The 24,319-nt window shown below is 40.0% G+C and overlaps 2 protein-coding genes across 9 annotated transcripts in view; one reads left to right on the top strand and one right to left on the bottom strand.

The window, feature by feature from the left end:
* The first annotated feature begins 1,086 nt into the window (after positions 1–1,086).
* On the top strand, positions 1,087–24,252 carry PRPH2 (peripherin 2). The gene is made up of 3 exons (XM_007058030.3): positions 1,087–3,648; positions 7,720–7,966; positions 21,389–24,252. Exons 1-3 carry the CDS (start codon positions 3,068–3,070, stop codon positions 21,623–21,625), a joined length of 1,065 nt encoding a protein of 354 aa, XP_007058092.1. The 5' UTR covers positions 1,087–3,067; the 3' UTR covers positions 21,626–24,252.
* UBR2 (ubiquitin protein ligase E3 component n-recognin 2) overlaps positions 7,131–24,319 on the bottom strand; it is a 124,688-nt gene continuing 107,499 nt past the window's right edge. The window contains exons 48-50 of one of the 8 annotated variants that reach the window (XR_006289863.1): positions 20,025–23,944; positions 12,640–12,697; positions 7,131–9,651 (exon numbers count right to left, since the gene is read on the bottom strand). The gene's annotated coding sequence lies outside the window, so the exon portion shown is untranslated. The remainder of the gene's footprint in view (positions 9,652–12,639; positions 12,698–20,024; positions 23,945–24,319) is intronic. The other 7 variants (XR_005224883.2, XR_006289864.1, XR_006289865.1 and 4 more) reach the window with 7 other exon arrangements.

Raw genomic sequence — 24,319 nt, 5'->3', positions numbered from 1 at the left:
ACAAAACAAATCTGGTCTATTTCTTGTTTTGATCCACTCCATCTATCTTTTACACCTTTGGCTGGCAGCAGATGGTGCAGAAGGACTGCATGCCATCCACACCTCATGGCTGCTCGGCAGAGGACGGTGCAGTAGGACTGCTAGCCATCCTCATCTCTTGCCTGCCCGGCAGAAGATGATGCAATAGGACTGCTAGCAATCCTTATCGCCTGCCTGCTCACCATAAGATGGTTCAATAGGACTGACTGCAGGACTAAAAAGAATGACCTGGTCAAGTCACTCCAAATTTAGTCCCTGCGCCCATGTCTGCCCAGGCGCTCCCAGCCGACGTGGCCAGGAGCACCTCGGACATGACGATGATGGCTACCAGTCGTACTGTACTGTCTGCTGCCACAAGGCAAAGGGTTGCTGCTGCTGTGTAGCAATGCAGTACCGTGTCTGCCAGCACCCAGGAGACATACGGTGATGGTTACCTGAGCGGGCTCCATGCTTGCCGTGGTATGGCGTCTGCACAGGTAACTCAGGAAAAAAGGCGTGAAACGATTGTCTGCCCTTGCTTTCACTGAGGGAGGGAGGGAACGGGGGCCTGACGATATGTACCCAGAACCACCCGCGACAATGTTTTAGCCCCATCAGGCATTGGGATCTCAACCCAGAATTCCAATGGGCAGCGGAGACTGCGGGAACTGTGGGATAGCTACCCACAGTGCAACACTCCGGAAGTCGACGCTTGCCTCGGTACTGTGGAAGCACTCCACCGAGTTAATGCACTTAATGCACTTAGAGCATTTTCTGTGGGGACACACACACTCGAATATATAAAACCGATTTCTAAAAAACCGACTTCTATAAATTCGACCTAATTTCGTAGTGTAGACATACCCTTAGTGTGGTTCTTCTAGGCTGTAATACAGTGATACTCAGCCTGAGAGGCTTGAACTGCAAGTGGCTTTTTAATGTGTCTCCTGCAGCTCTCTGAAGCACATGATATTAAAACCCTGTGTGCCTTAAATATTAACCAATCAGGATGCTTTTTCTATGTTATTAACCAACCGTCGTTGATAAAATAATACTTGGTCAGTCATTTTGCTGTGAGAATAATATATAACATTTCCCCTGTCATACTGTTTAAATATGACTACATAGTACTATAGTAAATGAAACAATGAATTCACACTACTGTGGCTCTTTTGGGTAATGCTGATAGCTAATCTGGCTCTTGAACCCCTGAGAGCGGAGTATCCCTGGACTAATACATTGCGTTAACACCTGAGCACTCTCCTTTCTATTATTTTTACATGTGTCTTTCCAGTTTGCTTAGTCCACTTTTCTTTATTGCAGAGGTTTCCAAATTAGTCTCTCTTCTTTTTTTGTTTCTGAGCCAGATGATGAGAATAGATGGAGAGGGAAATGAAACTGAGAGGAAAAGGAGACTCTATTATTAACTCTTTTTGAAAAGAATTAAACCCTTATTAGCTAGGCTAGGAAGTATTAGCTTTTATTGGTAAACATGGATTTTACCATACACACACAAACTGATGAAAAAGTACAGTATTTCTATAAATAGTCATTGAAATTTACAGATAGGGAAAGTAAGAAAAATGTTGCTGGAGAACTTATTCGGGTTTAATTGAAGACTCTTTATTTAATATATTTTGATGTGATGTTGGCAATTTGTGTTTTAACAGTTATAATCCTTTAACTTTTTTAACCTCAATGTCTGTCATTAAATAATTTTTGTCTAACCCTCCTTGTCTAATGCCCCATAATTTCCCACAAGTGAAAATTTAAATTAATAAAAATATAAAAATGCTTAAAATGCATTGAAATTATAAAAATTGAATTCTGCCAAGTCTATTTATAGCATAAAAGGCAGTTAAATCTACATACATACATTCCTAATGCTGCTGTTCGGTGTAAGTGAGTGCTGGAGTTGCCACAAGGATGTTATGTAAGCATGTCTTGTTGTGAGCCACCTCCCTTTCTGTTCAATCTCTGTATTAACAATTCATCCACTAAATGAAAATGGGTGAGACTCACGGAATTCCATTATGTATGTCTTAAAATGTTCTGTAGAGAGTCTCAAGGACTAAAATAGTATCTCTTATGTATTAACTAGTGATGATGAAGCAGAGATTCCCTTCTTAATCATCTGGCCAAATTCATCGCTGGTGTAACTCCACTGAAGGCAATTATTTTTCATGCCTTCTTGACAAATCTTTCTCCTACACCTTGACCCATCATGATTAGCCAATAAACTGCTCGTGACTCAAACAAATGTTTCTGGATTTTAGGCTATGATTTATTTAGTGAGTGTATGTGATGGTTCTTTTTTCTATCTTGTCAGGGCTAGTTATAGTCTACTTTCTTTCCGGGCTTGCACAAGCTTAAATTTTTAGGTTACTGAAAATGATGCTCTTAACTGCTCCCAAAACAAAACATGTAAGCCGTCCAGGGTGAACAGAGAAGCCTATGTACTAGAATGATGTTTCTAGCTGTAGGTACAAGTAACTCAGACTGTCATAAACAAAATACTTTTCTTTGTTGACACAGCTTTTTATCTTGGACCTATATTCATCTGGTAACAAGCATCTCTTTATATCTCCAGGCTTTGACATTCTAGTACAATGTAACCTATCATATGAAGGCACAAATCCACTAAATAGTAAAATGAGGGGATTATTTCCACTGCTCATCTGTTAGCAGAGATTTCTCTAAATTGGATCAAACTGATTAAAGGTATTAGAATGACGTCTTGTAGATCCAGATCAACTTGTTTGAAATTTTGAGACTGTTTCTCTTTTGCTTGGAAGTCACCACCAGAAATAGGTGTAGGTGCTATTTGCAAATTATCTCTATTAACGTGCAATTGTTAATTTGAAACGTCTGTTATTTGCTTGCTTGGGTCCTAGGTTACGGAACTCAACATGGAAGGACTGAAAAATGGCTCACTTAAAAGTATGCCATGCAGAGCCTTTTTAAAGGCCTGAATAGTTCTTTCTAAATTTGCTCATAGTCAAGAAAAGGAGCAATACCGTGGAATCTTTCAATATCCAGTATTACAAAGATGGCACTACTAAAAGTCAAATTCAACCAGAAGAAAAGGGTAAAACTAGCTCAGGGACTATGGCTCATGAACTGGTTTTCAGTGTTTGCAGGAATCATTGTTTTTAGCATGGGATTGTTCCTCAAAATTGAGCTCCGGAAGCGAAGTGAAGTGATGGACAATTCTGAAAGCCATTTTGTGCCCAATTCTTTGATATTGATGGGTATATTATCCTGCGCCTTCAACGCTCTTGCTGGCAAAATTTGCTATGATTCTCTAGATCCAACTAAATTTGCAAAGTGGAAGCCTTTGCTGAAACCTTACCTGGTGTTATGTTTCTTTTTTAACTTCTTAATTTTTTTCATTGCTCTGATTTGCTTTCTCATGAGGGGCTCTCTGGAGACGACATTAGCATATGGGCTAAAAAATGGCATGAAGTTCTATAGGGACACTGATACCCCAGGAAGATGCTTCATGAAGAAGACAATTGACATGCTCCAAATTGAGTTCAGATGCTGTGGAAACAATGGTTTCAGAGACTGGTTTGAGATTCAGTGGATCAGCAACAGATATCTGGATTTTGGCTCCAAAGAAGTGAAAGAGTAAGTTGTTTAATGTGATTTTATATTATAGAATTATTTGATCCATCTCACACTAAAAAATCTACATTGAAACAGAGATGGAAGTTCAGAGTTGTTATATTACTTTTGGTTAGGATGGGTTTTCTCTCCATTTATACTTTAAATCAGGAGACCAGTATTCCAAGGTCTCAAACAGATGACTATCTCCTGACAAGTTCACCCCACATTATCTGAGGCATAAAAATGTAGTATTCTGAGCTATTATCCTCTTCTATGTAGCCTTAAATATTAAAGGACCATATAAAAAACATCTACCTTTTTATTTGCCGTTCAACAGGCTTTCCTTTTGTATATTTAGGCTTGGAAGAACTCACTTTTTATTTATCTTTTTGATATTGATTGTTTATTGTTAAGCATTTTTATTGGTTTTAAATTTTCACAGTTGCACAAAATAGTGAGTTTAAACATTTTTAAAAAGTTAAATTTTCACAGTTGCAGAAAATTATGTGGGGGTGTCAGACAATAATTATTTAATGACAGATGTTGATTCAAAAAGTTGTCAACATCACATGTCAAAATATACAAAATAAATATCCTTAAATCAAACTCTAACATGGGTCTCAGGCAGCATTTCTTATTTGTACATTTTGATTATTATAGATGGAAATATTCCTTCATCAGTGGGTGTGTGTATAGTGAAATCAATGTTTACTGACATTTTATTGATAAAAATATAATACTTCCAAGCCTATGTATATTTTAGCTCTTCCACGTCATAAACCCAGTTGCATAGAGCATTTCCCTGCCTTCTCCAAAAATAGAGTACATGAATAACAAAGTATTAAACTCTACCTGTTCTGAAGAGAATTTCCATTGAATAACACTGACTTACTGTTAAAAAGGACCTTGTCTTGCAGAACTGTTGGAATTGTTAGACTCTGGCATTGTATCACTACTTTATCTTTATGAAAGCCAGATGAAGTATATTATTTCCTTTACTATTAATTCAGTTTTTTTTTTAAATCAAAACTACAAGGTTGTTTATCGCTTCAGCATTTTAATTTTTACTTCCCTTAATGGGCTTATTATACTCTCTCTACCATGCTGTGCTATTAACTGTTGTCTGACCTTTGGGGTTCTGTGCTTGTCCTTTAGTATAGTACTTACAACTAGTCGGCTTTGTGTGTGGGTGCTTTAATATGTGAACAAATTGCCCCCACCCTCAGATGATATGAAATTAAAGGGAGAACACAAAGAATAAATCTACTGTATTCTTCACGAAATAGGTAACAGAACATAACAGTCAACATTATCTGTAATTCTTTAAAATATAAAACCTACGAGTATCATGTTGTATCTGACAAAACAAAAGTGAGAATATCAGAGTGAAGGTACTCAGATTTTCTTGATGCACAGAAAATGAAGCCTATAAATCCTTATGACTGGAGGAGAGAATAAGATTAAATAATTCTTAGACTTCATTCAGCTAAGTGTTTAAACTGTTTTTACAAACAGTAGTGAGTTTACCTTCACACCATTCCTATGAGAAAGGTGGATAAATTGGGAAGAATAATCCTTACTTACAGTTATGGAAACTGAAACAGATGTTAAGTGACTTGCCAAAGGATACCTGGTGAATCACTGGCAGAGCCAGGATTAGAATACAGTTCTCTGGGGTTCCCAGTGCTGCACTTCAATGGCTATAGCTCTGGTACAGGGGGCAAACCTTGAACTGGGGTAAACTGTCACAGCTCCACTGAATTTTGGTAAAAGTTACATGAGATCACTCCAAGAATCTGAAATGAGGACACAGCAATAGCCATAATGGTGTAGTGGGTTTTTTTCCTTTTATTAATTTACTTCAGACTTTGCTGATACTTCAGACTGAATGAAAACTAAAATCAACCAGCCCTTAATGTTGTTTGCGGCTTTTCTTTTATAAAATAAATATGTCCTTGAGATCTTGGTGAACGTATACGACACACTGCTGTTAAGTTCCTGTTGACCTCATATGGCTTCTGTATTTCATAGAAAGTGGAACGGATTATTGACCAGAAACACCTTAATGGCTTGGAGGTCAGTGTATAGGAAGGTCTTAATCTCCAGATCAATTCAGGCACATAAATTCCACTCTTTAAAAAAAAAAAGTGCAAACAAATTAACTTGTTTTATTAAAAAAAGATGTCAGTGTGAATACCCAGCAACATCTTTGCCAAGTTAAATATTTAAGAACAGTGGCCTACGAATTTTGATTAAAATGTTATCAATTTATAATGTTTTACTGATGCACAAAGACAACTTTCTGGCTTGAGGCATTCTTGAAAATAATTTATGTAACTGTAAATGACTGAATTGATTTAAAAAAAAATATTCTCACATGCACCAAGCCAAATCCCTGAGTGATCTGTTTGCTTGCTTGCCATTTTGGCTGCTTTTTAAAATCTTGACGACACACTCAACTATTATTCTGTAGCATTTTGATCTGAGACATTATAACATACATTTTTATTTGTTGCTTAACGTGGGAGCGCTTTGAGTTGCGGAAAACATCCTTAGATATAAATAACTACTTGAAAACATAATGAGATGTTCACCCTGCCAGCATTATCTGAAGATTTGTGAGCTGTAACTTAATCCATCAACAACAGAAGGGCAAAGCACTGGGAGAAAACAGGATTATATTGTGTTTAAAAAATAGGGTCTTGCTCAGGAATATGAGATTCCTGGCAATTTCCTTTTGTAGATTTGCCCAACACTAAGGTGGGAAGTAGAATGAATTTTTTAAAAAAAATTCAGCTTCCCATCTGGTTGAGTCTATTAGCCCAATTCTGATCTTCAATTCAGAATTGTGTGTATTGCAGAGGACTCAGTATAGTCACAGGATGTGTATCTAGGGTGAAATCCAGGCCTCACTGACGTCAATGGCAAATCTCCTGTTGATTTCAGTGGCACCAGGATTTCACCTGCAGCATCTGATTTTTCTTTTTAAACATGATTCATGATCTACTGAAATGAAAGGGATTCTGGGTGTTCATGTCAGTGGGAGTTAGAACAGAACCTAAGCATGCTACATTCAGAACTGGATTCGGTTTGGTATTCAGAGATATTTAGACTATGGTTTCAAAGCTTTGCACCTACAAAACCATTCGTTTGTGCATGCTGCTACCCATTTGGCTGTCAGTTGACACACACACACACATTTTGCGGTCACCCTCATGGAGCACAGCTTTGAAAATATAGCCTTCACTGGCAGTTACAGGTGATCGAGGACGAGATTTCAGGGTTTTAAAATTTCCCAAAAGGTTTTTACATACTTCGCATGTCAGAGTCTGTTTCACATGGGCACCAAATGTAAAGGTGTTAGATAAGCTGGGGATATTTGCTGGAGCTCCAGCCATCAAAGAATTTTTGCCCTTCTCAATTTCTGGTGGAAAGAGGCACAGATATTTACAGTGATTGGGTGCTTTATAAATATCTAGCTGGACACACTGAGGCACAAATAATTAGATGAAATGGTTATTTTATTGAGTGCTGAATTCGAAAATGGAGTACAACAGGTCAATAGTTCCTGCACAGACTTCAAACACCCTTGTACATATCATTGCTAAAGCACACTTATTTTAAATCCTGGGTGACTTTCACTAAAGTTAATTACTATACCCTGATATTGGCTATTGTCAAAGAAAAGATGATGGATTAGTGGTGGTGCTGGGTACGACAGCCCCAGTGACTGGGATAGATCTTTATCCATGGCCATGGATGGCAGTAATCCTCTCCGATTACCTCTCATGAAATTTACCTCTGTCTTTAACATTGTTTAATTTCCCATATTATTGGAGATGAAACGTTGCTATTTCAACAAAGATGATGCCTAGGTCTACAGAGAGGAAAAGCAGGTGCAGGCTTTTCATGGTAAGTGTACATGAGTGTATATATGGAGGACACAGACAGGATCTTTAGAAAGTGCATGATCATAAAACACTTGGGAAACTATTTTGCCTTTGGTTCCCCCTTTCTCATGTATTCAAATTCTCACTCAGCTGAATATTATCTATGTATTTACACTTTCTTCTGCCCTTTGTCCATTCATAGTCGAATTAAAAGCAATGTGGATGGAAGGTACTTGGTTGACGGAGTTCCCTTCAGTTGCTGCAATCCTAGTTCCCCAAGACCCTGCATCCAGTACCAAGTCACTAACAACTCAGCTCACTACAGCTACGACTACCAAACAGAGGAGCTCAACCTGTGGAACCGCGGCTGCAGGGAGGCACTTCTGCTCTACTACAGCAGCATGATGAGCTCCATGGGTGGTGTTGTCCTCTTTGTCTGGCTTTTTGAGGTAACATGCTGACATGGCAGTTTCTCCATCTATGTCTGTTTGATTAGAACGGTGATTGTAGAAACAGTCGGTGTTGTTATCCATTGAAAAATGTACTTCTCATTTAACATAGCTATTTAAAATAAATAATCCACCAATCTATGGATGGCAAATCTAAAACAATAGCTAATGCTTGTTTTGTGGCCTACAATATTTTGTGCTGTGCATCAGAATTAGTCAGCTAACAGAGGAACAGGTTAATTTATAAAACCAGCCCCTCTTCCCAGAGTTGTACTGAGATATCATGGACAAATAGTCAGAAAGAAAAAAGGTACCAGATTTCATTTCTGTTTCAATACAAAATAATGAGAGAGAGAGAGAGAGAGAGAGAGAGTCACAGACAACTGAGAGTCAAAAATATTAAACCCCAAAATGGCTAGTGTATTTTGGAGCAGAAAGTGAAAGTAAAATTCAGTGAAGAGATCAAGCCATCCCTAACATTTGGATCTGGAGCCAGGTTCAGAGTCCAAACACAACAAGGTTCAGTGGTGTTCAGATCCAGGATTTTTGTTTAGGCCTCCTGACTGATTCTATCAAACTACTTGAGCACAGACGATAGGTTAGTTGAACTGGCTAAATGTAGAACAGGAATTCATTTCCATTCTGCTTCTAAAAATCATAGTATGTATTATTGTCTAAAAACAGCACATTGCAATTATTACTGGACACCATTCCTGGTAGTGGAGTTTTGTTTTTAAGCTACATTCTGTACAGTGCGAGGAAGACGTTTTCTGCATTTGGGTGAATGCCAGCTAACTGGCAATGGTAGTTAGCGAATACTGAATGTTCATGGAGTCAGAGCATCGGCTGGAACTGGCTGGAGTTGGTATGAGGGAACGGGTACGGAGCCTGCCAGGATAGCAGGAGGGAGCCAGGTCAGCAGGGAAGGGTGCAGTTCAGGTTGGGAAATATGCGGAAGCATACCTTGCAGTATACCTAAAATGGCTGCTGCCAGTAGGGAGCAGCCATTTTAAATATTTCATTCTGATGCGGAGTTACTTTAAGTTTAAATAAATACAAATCAAAGACTTATTACAGCCCTAATATAAAGTGGTGGTGTGCTGTCTGCATATATTTTACTTCCTCTCTAAAAGGATAAATTTGCTTTTTATTGGCAAATACAATTGAAACCTTCAATTTCCTCCCCACCTCTAAAAATCATTGCATACCCAAAGGAAAAGCAGAACATGCAGGGTTTGTTTGTTTTTTAAAATGAACAATCCCCACCCATCGCTGACATTGATGCTTCTTGTAAAAACATATAATATCGGGGGAAATCAGCCAGCATCTTTATGGAAAATCAAAACCAAGAGACATTACAAACAGGGGAATGGAAATACATTTCTTATTTGTACTGATATATATGAAAAAAGGCAATGAATTACAGGATGGAGGAGCAGACCATATGGTAATGCTAATCAAATGTAAATTAAATCATGAATCAGGCCCCAGAAATATTGAAATCGACAGAAATCATTAAATGAAAAAAAAAATATTTGCTTTTTAGTTTCCAGACCTTCAGGGTGCAGCCAGGTCACATTTTCAAGCTTTTCTCTGTAGGAATAAGGAGTGGAATTTTTTTCTTTCATTTTTTCAGTGAAAGGTGTGATTTTCATACAATCAGAGAATGCCAGGAACTGGGGCTCCTGAAAAACACCAAAAAGCGTGAGACTCATAATATAACCATGAGCAATGGCAATACTGAGCTATATTTATTGTTTTAAGATGGGACACCTCATATGTGGCTGGCCTGATATTGTAGTGTCAGAGCAGGGGATCCAGATTTGGGTCTTGAGCTCCCTCTGCTACCAAGAACAGGATGATATGGAAGAACTCAGTCCCTGTCTAACCAGATGAAGAATCACATTTATGATCGTCTCCTTGCTTAGCAAAGGGAAGGCTACTATTACATGGGGTCCTTGAAAGAAGTCAATCTAGGAAACAATCAATCATCAATTTATACAATAATATTACAGTTCTTTCTTTAGATTCATGTCAGTATTAAATAAGGAGAAGACTATTCTATACTGGGTAATATTACTAAAGGGACACTGACCCCTTGGCTTAGGTGAGAATTCAGCCTACCTACAAACTGAAATCAGAAATTATCCTTCAAATTCTAAATAAGAACAGTCATGCTGGGTCAGACCAACAGTCCATCTAGCCCAGTATCCTGTCTGACAGTAGCCCATGCCAGATGCTTCAGAGGAAATCAACAGATCAGGGCAATTATTGGGTGAGTCATCCTCTGTCGTCCAGTCCCAGCTTCCGGCAAGTCAGAGGATTCAGCATACCCAAAGCATGTGGTAGCATCCCTGACCAACTTGGCTAATAACCATTGATGGACCTATCCTCCATGAATGTATCTATTTTTTTCTGAACCAGTTTTGGCCTTTGCAACATCCCACAGCAATGAGTTCCACAGTTTGGCTGCGTGTTATATGAAGTACTTTTGTCTGTTTTTTTAAAATATGCAGCCTATTAACTTCATTGGGTGCCCTTAGTTCTTGTGTTATGTGAAGGGGTAAATAACATTTCCCTATTCACTTTCTCCACACTATTCATAATTTTATAGACCTCTCATATCCCCCTCCCTTAGATGTCTCTTTTCTAAACTGAACAGTGCCAATCTCTTTATTCTCCCCTCTTATGTAAGCTGTTCTATACCCCTAATCATTTTCATTGCCCTTCTCTGCACCTTTCCCAATTCTACTATATCTTTTTTGAGATGGAGCAACCAGAACTACAAACAGTATTCAAGATGCGGGCATACCATGGATTTATATAGTGGCATTAGGATAGGTTTTGTCTTATCTATCCCTTTTCTAATGGTTCCTAACATTGTAAAGCTTTTGTGACTGCTGCTGCACATTCAGCAGAGAATGTTTTCAGAGAATTAACCACGGTGACGCCAAGATCCCCCTTTTTTATTTTAGTTAATTTAGCTAATTTAGACCCCATCATTTTGTATGTATAATTGGGATTATGTTTTCCAATATGCATTACTTTATGCATTCCAATATGCACTTAACATTGAATGTCATCTGCCATTTTATCACCCAGTTTAATGAGATCCCTTTGTAACTCTTCACAGTCAGCTTTGGACTTAACTATGTTGAATAAGTTTCTATCATCAGCAAAGCTTGCCATCTCACTGTTCACCCCCTTTTCCAGATCATTTATGAATGTCACACAGTATAGATCCCTGGGGAACTCTGCTATTTACCTCTCTTCTATGGGGAAAACGGATCATATATTCCTACCCTTTATTTCCTGTCTTTTAACCAGTTTCTGATCCATGAGGGGACCTTCCCTCTTATCCTGTGACTGTTTAGATTGCTTAAGAACTGTTGGGAAGGGACCTTGTCAAAGGCTTTTGGAAAGTGCAAGTACACTATATCAACTGGATCATCATTGTCCACATGTTTGTTGACACCCTCAAAGAATTGTAATAGATTGGTGAGGCATGAGTTCCCTTTACAAAAGCCATTTCTCTCATTTTATTTTCATCTACGCTGGGTGGCTGAGAAGCCAAATAAAAACACCACCATAGCTTCCCGATTTTGCTTTGTATCTGGAAACAGTGAGAGTTCAAACTAGCTGCACTGCAACAGCACCTAACTAGTAAGCACCATGCCATGTTTTCAGAGCTGTGTGTATTCCCTCCGATTGTATCAGTGATACTGGTACGCAGAGAGAGGAATAAAGAGCAAAGAGGCATTGACTGCATCTGTCTTTAGAACCATTAGCAAGTACTGTAAAGACCATTTCATTTCAAGCTTCTATGGGAAACATTAGAAGCAAACAGTGAATAAATTGTTAAGTATTAAAGCTCCTTTGTTTGTTTATAAAAATATGTGACACGCCATATCCTCTGGGAACATTTAGACTCTACATAACTGACCGTCTTCAATGTAACAAAAAAAGTTCAAACCACCTTCTGGCTAATCTGCTTCAGGATAAATCCCAGGTAAACAGATGGGCTTTACCTCTGAAGGTCAACTAATGCAAACTCTGGTGACTTTTCCTACCTGTTTTAACCAGTCCAGAGAGCAATTTCCAGACCTAAGGACTGTCCAGGGAATGCAAACTGAAGATTACCAGCAGAGGAGGCTCAACTGGTAGCTAAGACTCTCAGAAAACATTGTATAAAACAGATATACATGGATCTCAGCTGTCACAATGGCTCAGAGTGAGAGGTGGGTTCTTAGGTAGGTCTCATGAGTGGTGTAAGAGTAAACCCAACACTTAGAATTGGACCCTGAAGCAAGTAGGAGGCAAATGGAGACTTTGAAACACGCAGGATGTGCTCTGAATGACTCAGCCTGAAAAGCAAACATGCAACTGCATTCAACACTTGATGAAGCCTCCTAGTGACTTTTAAAGGTAGCCATATATGCAACATGTTCCAGAAGTCTAAAAGGTAGGTAACATAGGCATGGATCATTGAAGGGACATCTATGGCAGTGAAAGGAGGTCTGTTATCCCAATAAATTGATAAAAGAGCTAGGGGTAAGCCAGAGGTCTAAAATGACCCCATTGACTAAAGTTGAGCTGACTCCTTCAGTAGAACAAGCAGTCACCATTAGCCCACCATGAGATCCATGTGACACTTCCCCTGCCCACCAGCATACCTATCTCATCTGAATTGATCCTCAGCCAGCTGAGTATGCCTTCTAGCTCAGTCAACCGCTGCGAGAAAGAAGAGACCCCACACCGTTGGCGTTAAAGAAGATTTAAAGCTAAATGTTGTCATTATACTGATGGCATTGCAGCCAAGACCATCCCCACCTCCTCACCAAGCAATCTCACATGTATGTTGACCAGATGAAAGAGTCAGTGATTAACAACTCAGAACTTTAAAAAAGGGAAGAACACGAAAACCAGTCAAGGGATGGCTTTAGGCATCCCCCCAAGATCCTGCAGCAAGTCAACAATGCTTCACTATTCAAAGGTGCTAATAAAACTAATATTTATCACAAATGTTTACTGATCTCCTCTTGGCAATGGACAATCAATGAAACCAATGAAGCTTTCAGACCACAACTATCACTACTTCTCTGATGGACTGTAATTAGCCAAAGATCTACAGCTGAAATGCATACCAGTGAGGCACCAAAAAGGGTATTTTTGAAGTTGAGACTCTACTCCAGTTACATTGATTTTGCCGATAACATGAACATTTCATTGGCATGGAGATATGAAGGTAGGTTTCTTGTAATTGGAGTACGTTGAGAGGGCTCTGCATAATCACAATTACGGGCACTGTGTGTGTCACCTTGCGGTAAAACCGTATACTTGGTGACACTGCTAGAAGGGTCTCGCATCTCCTTCCCCTCCCCTCTGCATCACCAACATTCTGAGGCTATATAGGGAGTGGAGTGCACTCGCCACTTTCCACCACAAAGCTAGAGACACCCAACAACAAAGACTCCGACAGAGAGGGGAAGAGTGAGAGAAGTGTGAATATGCAGAGCCCTCGATGAACTCCAGTTACAAATAAGTAACTTTAATTTCTTCCAGTGGCTCTGCATAGTCCCACCTATGGGACAGACTGATAAGCAGTACTTGAAACTAACTTGGAGGTGGGAACAGGATCCTAATTCAATAGACTGAAGCATTGCCTTGCCAAATCCAGCATCCATCCTAGAGGCCAAGTCCAAAGCATAGTGTTTAGTGAAAATGTGCATCACAGTCCCTCTTGCAGCTCTGCAAATTTCAGCAACTGGCATCTACCTAAGAGAAGTGAAGGAAGTCGCCACAGCTCTAGTGGAATGCAGTGGAATCGAAGTAGATGCAGGAACTTTTGCTAGTAATAGTCAATAACACATGATCGATCTGTGAAGGAACTGTATAACCCACATGGTGTTTAGCATAAGACAAACAATCTAGATGATTTACAAAAACTTTTAGTTCTATCTTAGTAGTAAAAAAGGGCCCTTCTGGCATCTAAACTGTGTAGGACAGATTCCTCCGATTGGAATGCAGTTTAAGGGAAAATGGCAAATTAAGTGTCGGATGTTGAAATCAGACACCATCTCAGGAAAGCACCCAGGATCAGATCTGAGAACTACCTGGACCTTATGAAAAGAAGTGAAAGGCGGATCAGCCATTAGGACATTCAATTCACTCCCTCTCCTGTCCACCATAATAGCAATAATGAAAACTGTTTTGATAGATTAATAGGCAGAACATTCAGCCAAGGGTTCAAAGGGTGATTTCATCAGCATGGCCAACACCAAATTGAGATCTCAAAAAGGGACAGGCTCCTCTCTAAGAGGGGAACACAAAGTTGATAAACTTTTTGACCAAACAATCAACAAACAGCAATCTACCATTAACTAAAATGTGATACTCTGAGATGAATGCCCAGTGAACTTTTAATGCTGTGTTAGATAACCCTTGAGATTTTAAATACATTCAGAATTCCAGGACATAAAGAATAGAAGCAGATACATGGGAATCAGGTTTTCCCATCATCCAGGCCTGAAATTTGATCCACTTTAAGCAGAAACAGCTTCTAGTAGATAATTTTCTAGAGTTAATTAGTATGTCCTGCACAAAGAACATGACTGCTCAAGAGCAGAGTCAAGGTCTGACCACCCACCATCAGGTGAAGAGACTGTGGGTCCGGGTGAAAGATCTTGCTCTCCTGCTGAGACAGTAGCTTGGAAACAGAAGATTCATAAAGACTCTGCCAGACCATTTCAGAAGATCAGTAAACTATTGTTGACATGTCCAAGACAGGGACATGAGAATCATCCTTGCCCTGCCCTGATGTTGGTTTCTCACTAACTGCATCAATTGAAGGGGTGGGGGGGGGAGCAAATATCAAACCCTTTCCCCAGTACAGAAGGAAAGCATCTGACAGGGATAGACTGTCCCTGTCCATTCTGGAACAGAAGAGATGACACTTTGTGGGACCTCGTTGCAAATAGGTCCACCTCTGGTCAACCCCAGCTGGGGAATATAGTCTGAACCAACTGATCCTTTAGGGACCATTCATGCATCTGAGAGCTGTCTCTGCTGAGATGATCTGTGACTACATTGGTTTTTCCAAGCTAATTTAGGGCCACAAGATAGCCATAGTGACTGATACACCAATTCCAGAGACCTACTCTGCACACAGGAGAACAGAATGAGCAGCCCCTGCTTGTTGATGTAATACCTTGCCAATATATTGTCTGTCACCACCTGTACAACCCTCCCCTGTAGGTGAGGAAGGAATAACCTGACAGGCCAGATGAACAGATCTCGATTCCAAGTTGTTTATGTGCACGGCTCTCTCCCAATATGAGTGCCCTCGAACTGTCAAATGCATCCCCCCAATCCTTATTTGACACAGCTGAAGTTACCATCCGAGATGGATCCGGGGGATTGAACCTCTGAGCACATTCACTCTGACTGACCACTATTCTAGGGAGACTGACATTCTGGGGCATAGTGCGACATGAAAGCTTGGTCTGTAGACCTGAGACATCCAGTGCTGCATAGGTCTGATTCTCAGACATGCAAATAGAGTCACATAATTAGTGGCTGCCATCAGACCCCCGGAGACCCCAAAAGAATTTTACTCTGAGTGAGACACTGTTGAATTTTTAATAGATATGGCTCATCTTGAGAAATCTGACCTCTGCTAGGAAGGCTCTCCCTCCCACAGAGTCTAGTATGGACCCTACAAAGAGAATCCTTTGTGTAGGACAGGAATTGACTTTGCACAGTTGAGAAGAAGCCTGGAGGTCTGAAAAGAGATTGGTCTTTGCGCACACTGGCCTTCAGTAGACAATTGTCCAAACAGACGTAAACAAAAATACCCTGATTTCTCAGGTGAATCACTGCCAGAGACAGGCACTTTGTAAAAACTCAGGTGATGTGGAGAGACCAAATGAGAGCACCCTGTACTGAAAATGGCATTCATCCAGCACAAATTGAAGGTACTTTCGATGATTGTGACAAATCGATTTACGAAAATATGCATCCTTTAAATCCAGAGTCGCAAACCAATCCATGACTGACAGCAAAGGTACTATGGAACCAAAACTTCCAAATGTACTTATTCAGGTCCCTTAGGTCTAGAGATTTTGTCTGATACTTTCTGGTGCGGAGAAATGATGTAACAGCAGTAAAAGCCCCAACTCCTCCGGCATTTGGGGACCTCCTCAACTGTTCCTATCCGTAGCAACTTATCTAATTCTGCAAGAACAACAGTCCCATGAGAGGGGTCCCTGAAGAGTGAAGGGTAGGGTGAATTGGGGAGAGGCCATTTCTGGGGAGAGCTACAATTCTAGTATCCATAAATCCTATGTAACTTGCCTTGATGTATTGATAATGCAGAGCTAGTCTGTCTCCAGAGAAAGGGGTTGGTTGGTCCTGATTTGCTGCTTCTTGACTCCTGATCATCTCATCAAAAATGACACTTGTTGTTCTGCCACAAAGACTCTAATGAAGAAGCAGGTTGTTTAGATTTAAACTTTGGCTTCAAAGACCTTTTTCCATGTTGACTCTGGAAGGCGGAAGGCTGCTGGTATTGTTGACATCTCTGAGTGGATGAAAAGTAAGACGAAGACTGGGGAGTACTGTCGCTAGTACCAGAAAGGAGTAGAAGGCCTCCTCATAACAGAGGGAATCTACCTAGAAGCTGGGCCGTCTGTCTCATGTCCTTTAGTTTTTTCCAGCAGGCCTTTTGTCTTTTCATCACTGAAAAGATCCTCCGTTTTCAAAGGAGAGTTCCTCCAGCTTACGCTTAGTATCTAGAGTTAGAGAGGATGAAAAAAAACTAAGCATGCCTCCTCATGGTTACAGCAGACACCTATGCCCTGGCAGCAGAGTCTGAAGCATCAAAAAAGACCCCCACAGAATGCTTGGCTACATTTCCAACCTTCTTCTGTTGTCAGGTAAGTCTTGTAAAAACAATGTGAGCTTCTGCCATCAGTGGAATTGGTAGCAAGCCATGACCACCTGAGAATTCACCGTCAATGAAAAGACCACCTTTCACCCCAACCGATCAATCTTTTCCCTTCCTTGCCAGCTGGAGGGGAGTGTGGTTGTCCAGATTTTTCCTGTTTCTGGCAGCAGCCACCACCAGTGAATTAGGGTGCTTATGAAAGCAGGAAAACCCTTCAAAGGGCATCTGATACAAACCTGTGATCTTTCTTAGAAACATTTTGACAAGGAGCAGGCATGGTGCACACAGATTTAGCCAGCTTTAGCAAACCATCCAAAATTGGTAGGGATATTCTGTATCAAAGTAGCACCAAGAATATCAAACACCAGGTGAGAAGTTTATTCCACAGGCATTGCAGAAAGATTTAAAGTGGACCTCATAAAATCTGCCAAATCATGGAACTGTGTAGCATCTTTGGAAGGAGAAGAGGTGATAAACCAGGTTCCTAGTCCATTTCCAAATATTCTTGTTTAAACAGAAGGGTTACACCTCGTCTTCCTCAGATAGCATTTCAGGGATCACTGTCTAATGTCAACAGATCTGGAAGAGTCAGATCCCAGGATTTCTGGACTGCTGGATCCTTTACAGATGAAACATTACCTCTCCATCCATGTGGAGGGTAACTGAAAATTCCTGAGCTGGCCCTGAATAAGACCACTGGCCTCAGGACTGCCAGTCTCCCCAACAGCTAGAGTAGGGAGAACATGCCTACAGGAGGCAGACCAAAGAGTGATACAAAATGACCCAAAGATCTCTGCGTTCTTCCCGTTTTCCTCCTGGTAAGGATCCTGTTCTGGATCGGAGATAGAATGTACTGGGGATAACAATGGATCCAGAAAGATGTATGGAGATCCAGCTTTGTGGGGACCTCGTAGGCGTAGTAGGGGGAGGAAGGATAGGATGTTTTGCGAACAGGCAAATGACACCTTCTGGCCTCTTCTTCGTAACAGGAGATGAGGAAGACGACCTTGGAACCAGGGAAACATGCCTCCTTTTAGAGCACGAGTGACACTGAAGAGAGGAGTGGGGAGTGCAAGAGTGTTCTAGCTGATGTTGCTAAAAGAAGGTTCTAACACAAGGCACCACATGGCGACACAGAGCCCATAAGTGGGAATATGCAGACACACTTGAAGAACTAACCGTTCTGTTCAGCACCTTGATACAATATTAATGGGTGCTATACAAAAACTTCTGTATGGTAGATAATTTACCAAACAGTTCAGTTTAACAAGAAACAGATGATTGATCTGTGCTCTCCTACAGGACATACAAGTTCACTTTTCAACCATTAACCACCAGCTCCCGAGACAGTCAGAAGCTGGAACTGTGGTGGAAAAGGTGGGCTGAGCCACTGGAGGAGATGCGCATTGCATTGCTCTTTAGTAAGTCACTCTCAGTCCCATATCAGAGGTGTGTTTTGGGGCTCAGAATTTTATTACCAGAGTTTTAAAACCACAAAGTGAGACCTTGTTAGAAAAGGGAATCTTAAATTGTGGGATGTAATAAGGAACCTTGTCTGAAACTGTTTCAGCTACACTAGCTGCCAAAACCATATAAAAACAATTCAGAGCAGTTGAGAACTACATGCACTATAAAATGGTGGGAACGCTTATGAGCCAGCCATAAAAGAACTTCTGCTCATGAGCAATGGAGTAGCACAGTGAAAATTACTTGCTGTACAGTTATATGAAGACTACATTTTGGGTCCACTCTTGTAAACCTTTACTCACAGCAGTAAATCATTGATGGCAATGGCACTAATTTCATGAGTAAGGGTGGCAGGATTGGGTCCAAAATTGGAAGGATTGACCTCAAGATTGACAGAAATCAGTTAACGTCTAAGAGTTATTTGTGAAAATTAACGTTCACTTTAATCTTGGTATAAAATGGTGTCAGTTGCTAAAGTTTTTATTTTGTGAATTCATGAGAAAATACTCAGTGCTTTCCAGGAGCAGGTTCTGGAAGCATTTGTAGCGGACAATGACATGCGTCTTTTTTTGTTGTATGGTCCCATTCTAAAGAGGATCTGAACTTTGCAACTGATCCTAAGGGGCTGAACCACTTGATAGTACATAGCCAACTTTCTTTCCAGCTGCCCTTGGGGAGATATGTGGAGTAGCTAGGGAAGTCTGTGTTAGATTTTTTTTCCCCCTTTCTGTTCTTGAGTAAGAAAAGACAAAATTGCCTGCAGCATTTGTAGGGTGGAATTGAGGGGTAACCAAAAGTAGTCTTATTTAACTAGGGATCTGGAGACAGTGTTCAACCATAACCCTGATGTTAGGAAAGGAGTACTTGTGGCACCTTAGAGACTAACCAATTTATTTGAGCATGAGCTTTCGTGAGCTACAGCTCACTTCATCCGATGAAGTAAGCTGTAGCTCACGAAAGCTCATGCTCAAATAAATTGGTTAGTCTCTAAGGTGCCACAAGTACTCCTTTTCTTTTTGCGAATACAGACTAACACGGCTGTTACTCTGAAACCTGATGTTAGGGATGGTTAAAATCAGACGTAGTCTTACCGACACTCCAGATCTTGGCACCCCAATCTTTATTGTTGTCCAAAATCTGGATCTGAACTTTGCAACTGATCCTAAGAGGCTGAACCAAATCACAGATCTGCATCACTCCCATCATATAAATTTGGATTGAAGTTTTGCAACTTGCCCCTATCCCTAGTTAAAGTGTCTCTTAATGAATACTAATATTTACACATTAATGACTCCTTTCATCATAAAAATCTCAAAGTACCTTACCACTATCAATTAAGTCACAACTGTGCTGTACACAGAGAGCAATCACTTCAATGAAACATGGCCATTAGGATTTAATGTGTTAACAGCCTATAGTAACACAACACAACTGTTTAGGATAAGAAAAGTGAGGTGGAATACTGTACGGGGTTGAAACGGCAGGGGAATTTAGGAAGACAGTGCAGTTACTACGGTTGGAATTTCGGCAGGATAACGGGGCTAACACTCTACTCTTATCGAACAAATGCCACGAGATTATTAATAAGTGGACTAGACCTTGTTTCTGAATTAACCCTATTGCGCTCTCTTCCTGTTTTTAGCCTACCTGCTCTTCTATTATGCTGCATAAAGTTGGCTCTTCTAGAGGCAGTGCTTCCTTCCTCTCACTAGTGTCTCTCAGTCAGCTCAGTCTTCTCCATAAATACAGCACAGCAGGGAGCTGAGCAGTTCAGAACAGCGTTAGGAGACAGAAGAACTCTTAAAAACAAAAGGTTCCCATACGGCATCTTATTCTCCGAAGTCAGAGTTGAGGCCTACTGGGTTCCTCCGTGAGTGTCAGTGGTGTTAAACCACCCTAACACCATAGAAAATATATGATGGAGGTTTCTGGAACTAGTAAATATTTTACCCAAATAATTTTTTTTTCAGATTTAAACAGTGACAAATACACTGGTGTTGCTTCTTGTGTTGCCTTTATCTTTTTAAATATAAAAAGAAAACAGAACTACAAATGAATTAGCTGATGGTCCACACACTAAACTCACTAGGGTCCTGGACCTCATGACCAGGTTTTTGTTCAGGACAATCTCCTTGATCATATTAAGATATGTGCCAAAGACAATAAGTCAGCATGAAAATGAGTTTATGTTTAGTTAAAATAGACTGAAGGTACTAAAGCTGATGTTGCTCAAAGTTTTATTAAGGTCGAGTGCAGAGACATGGGACTTGCCATTCAAATGCCTTTGGAAAGGTTATACTCCACAGAGCAGCAGCATCTGATGAGATGGAGAGTCACTTTTACAACAAGCTGAGTCAGAGGCACACAAAAAATCACCATTGGGCAGCAGTCTGACATGTTGTAATACCTACTTCTTGACTTTGTGGGTACTCCCTCAGCAAGATTCCATGTCACCACCATCCGTGAGCCAAATATCAGAAATCATGGATGAGAGCACATCACCTGGTGGTTATTTTGTGGTTCCTCCCTCATTCCAGGCAACATAATTTCTCCTTTCTACTGCCCCATTCTCTTGCCTTGCTCCTTGGGGTCTTTACTCCTCCTCCCACTCCTTGCTATGCCATCCTGCCTCCCGCTTCTGACCCTTTGGGGGCAAGGGAATCTCTCCACTTTCTTCTTCCTCCTAGCTACTCAAAAGAAGGGAGAGTTCAGGCAACTCATTTAATCTTGGGGGAATCTCATACCACTGCTCTGGGTTGCACAGCCTTTTTGAGCCTGTCAGAGAGCATTCCTGTGCCTGGCACTGCACTGCAATCACCTGAGATGCAGGTAGAGAAAATGGAGCGCTGCTCAGACCTGCAGAGGCTCATATACCACCAGCAGGGCTCAAGAGTCAACTTACAGGTTGAGTATTACTTCTGTGGTGCTAGAGGGTGAAGCTATTCAGCTGTGCGCATGTGTAGAAGGGGTTTACTGCATTTCATTGCCCTTTTCCAATGCATTCTACGCAGGTGTCTGTGATGGTTGGTTTGCGTCTTTTGCAAACCGCTCTGGAAAGCATCGCCAATCCTGAGGATCCCGAATGTGAAAGCGAGGGGTGGCTGCTGGAGCAGAGCCTGACAGACACTTTCAAATCTGCATTAGAAAGTTTGAAAAAGATTGGTAAGTTCAATCAAGTGGATGCAGGTGCTGAAGCGGCTGAAGGCGAGGAAGGTGGAAAGACTCCAGCCATCTCAACAGTCAGTTGAGCTTCTCGACGGAGGTGGACTTTATCAAAGAAAAATGAAAAAACTGAGAATTGTGAATACGTACTTTAGAAAAATGTATAAACCATCACAAGTATACATTTCTACATACTTTTTTATATGTGGGGTATGCTATATAGTGCACTTTGGGATAATATATTTACCTATGTTCATAGTGAGTGTAATGGTCTCCATAACTTCTATGGGAAATGACCAGAATTAGGGCTTTAAGGCTCCATGCTCACTTGTTCGGGACAGTTGGGTCTACACATATCTGCATGATAGTTAGACTTCAAAAGATTTTTTTTTTTAAATTGGCTGACATCACTTTGTGATCCTTTCCATATATTTTTTTTTTTTGGTAATGTAAAAAGGGCATTTGAAAACTTAATTGTTTTTTACTCACGTTTACACATTTATTTGAGCAACATACTTTAATGTTTAAAGTTAAAAGGCAAACAGGTTGGTATTTTGTGGAGTAAAATCTTTAAAAATAAACCTGAAGGAAAGTTTTTCAGAAATGTATATAACTTTTAGATTACCTGGTATTATCACAAATCTCTCATATAATATGATGTTTGTTAATATGCTAAGAGATGGTATTTTCTTTCATGTTCACCACAAGATGAACAGAATAAAAGACAATTGTACTGAGAATTTATGCACTGTGTAAAAATCGTAATTAAATAGAACAGTGCAACTAACGTGATAATAACTAAGATACGGCTTATACTTACTGTTTCTCAGGATGTTTTTCAGCCATATATCCTGAAGGGGTATGGAAGATATTATATTGAATTTTATATTTAAAGTAATTTAAACTATATTTAAACTAAAGGGTGAAATCAAGCAATCATATGCCAGTTATGGTTATTCTGTACATATGTTTAAAAAAATATGAAACCTAAGCTCTTTCTCCAGAGAATTCCTGGCAACCAACTCATAACAAAAAATGGCACCTTGGAAATTAACACTTAAAGCATTAGAGGAGCTTTCCAAATTATTTACAAATCCATTCCATTTGTCCTTAAGTAGAAAAATGCATTAAACCTATCCTTAGACCACTGGAAAAAATTAGACTAATCTAATCTCTGAGAAGATTAGTTTGCCAGATTATGGTCCTTTGATTTCCTTTATCACTTACCACATGATAAAAGGTGCTACAAGGAGAAAATTTAGGGTGTCATTCTATTAATTCTTTGTCAGAGATTTACTTTTAGATGCACTTGGAACACATTGTATATCACTCAAAATATGGTGGTAGCCAGAGAAACATCAAGGCTCTAAGAAGCTGGAATAAAACATAGAATGAATTTGCTGTGTACGGGCTCTTGAAAAGGGATATCTGGGGTATTTGTTTGCACAGCTGCCGGACAAGCCCAGGCAAAGAGACAAACTGTAGAGGGCAAAACCTAGCCTAACCTACATTGTTAGTAGTATAGGTACAGTTCTAAAGAATTAAGCATCCGCAATGGTCAGGCACTGAGCTTTTTAAACTTCCCTCTGCAAAAGTTTTACTCTTGTCTAATTGAGGGTATTTTCTCTCAACCACATTTTACCAATCTAGTTGATTGCTGGTCTTCAGATGCTTTGTCTACAGCTGCCTAATCAGTGTTCAGCTAAATAGCTATATTTTCTAATGAATTGTATGTTTTCTAAATGGTTCTCCCCAGCAGTATTCCAGAGACACAGCTACTGTAACTTTTATTTTAACTAGTGGACAGCTCCTCTTTTGATGGATGGAATCAGTTAATAACTTGCCAGTTATGGATGTTCTGTATGTCACACCATATTCTACATTTCGGTGTCCAGGACATTACAGGTCATTTGCATGTTGGGTTTTTTCTTATTGTACCTTTCCACCTCCTCAAGGTGGATATAAAGCAATTGTGAGAAAAATCAAACTAGCTTTTTACACCACAAAATAGAAATAGCATGAGGGCATCAACAGATAAGTCCATTTGCTAAACTCCACTTGCTACCATTCATGCTTTGCTGAGGAAAATTGTGCATAGCACAAAGTTAAACTGCCTTCTTCTCAGTTAGAAATCCACATGACCTGGTGCTCATCTCAGCTGGTCCATGGCAAAGGACAAGCTGTTGATTGGTGTTTCTTATGTCCAGATCTGTCAGTAAGAAAACTTTGCAAAAGATGACCTAGATGAAGAATTTCATGACAAGGATTCTGACCTCTCCCTTTGTGAGGGTTCTTTGTGTTCTCTTTCATATCCACTTCTGCTTCTTCCACCAGCATCACAAAGCTGATCCCAAGAGCAGTAGCCTCATTGTGTTAGATGGACAGACACATTGTAGGAGACAGATCTGCGTCAGGACACAGAGAGGGTAGGCTTTATTGGTTACTGAAACTGGGCTCATAAATAAAATCAAATACTAAATACGCTAACATTGAATAGGAAAGTTTCCCACTTAAGGAAGGTCTCTGTAATATCTTATGATTATTACTGGATTGTATGATGATTGATTTGTATTATATAACCTGTAATATATTTATTTGTCCAATCTCAGTCAGAAACCAGAGAATCTGTGATATTGTAAATGCTGTTCTATAGATCTATATATATGCTGCTTACAAATGTAAATTTAGATATTAAAATATATTACAAGAAAAATACTTGTTAAATGAAAATGTTAAATATATACATTTGAATACAGTTTTTCCTTAATTTGCATGATAGC

The sequence above is a fragment of the Chelonia mydas genome, chromosome 3 (assembly GCF_015237465.2).
Source record: "Chelonia mydas isolate rCheMyd1 chromosome 3, rCheMyd1.pri.v2, whole genome shotgun sequence".
In the NCBI taxonomy this organism is placed as follows: domain Eukaryota; kingdom Metazoa; phylum Chordata; order Testudines; family Cheloniidae; genus Chelonia; species Chelonia mydas.
This window is presented reverse-complemented; position numbering and strand designations above follow the sequence as displayed.

Coding starts and splice junctions, on each gene's coding strand:
- PRPH2 (XM_007058030.3), top strand. CDS start 3,068: ATGGCACTACTAAAAGTCAAATTCAACCAGAAGAAAAGGGTAAAACTA. Junction 3,649..7,719: donor GGCTCCAAAGAAGTGAAAGA/GTAAGTTGTTTA, acceptor GTCCATTCATAG/TCGAATTAAAAGCAATGTGG. Junction 7,967..21,388: donor TCTTTGTCTGGCTTTTTGAG/GTAACATGCTGA, acceptor CATTCTACGCAG/GTGTCTGTGATGGTTGGTTT.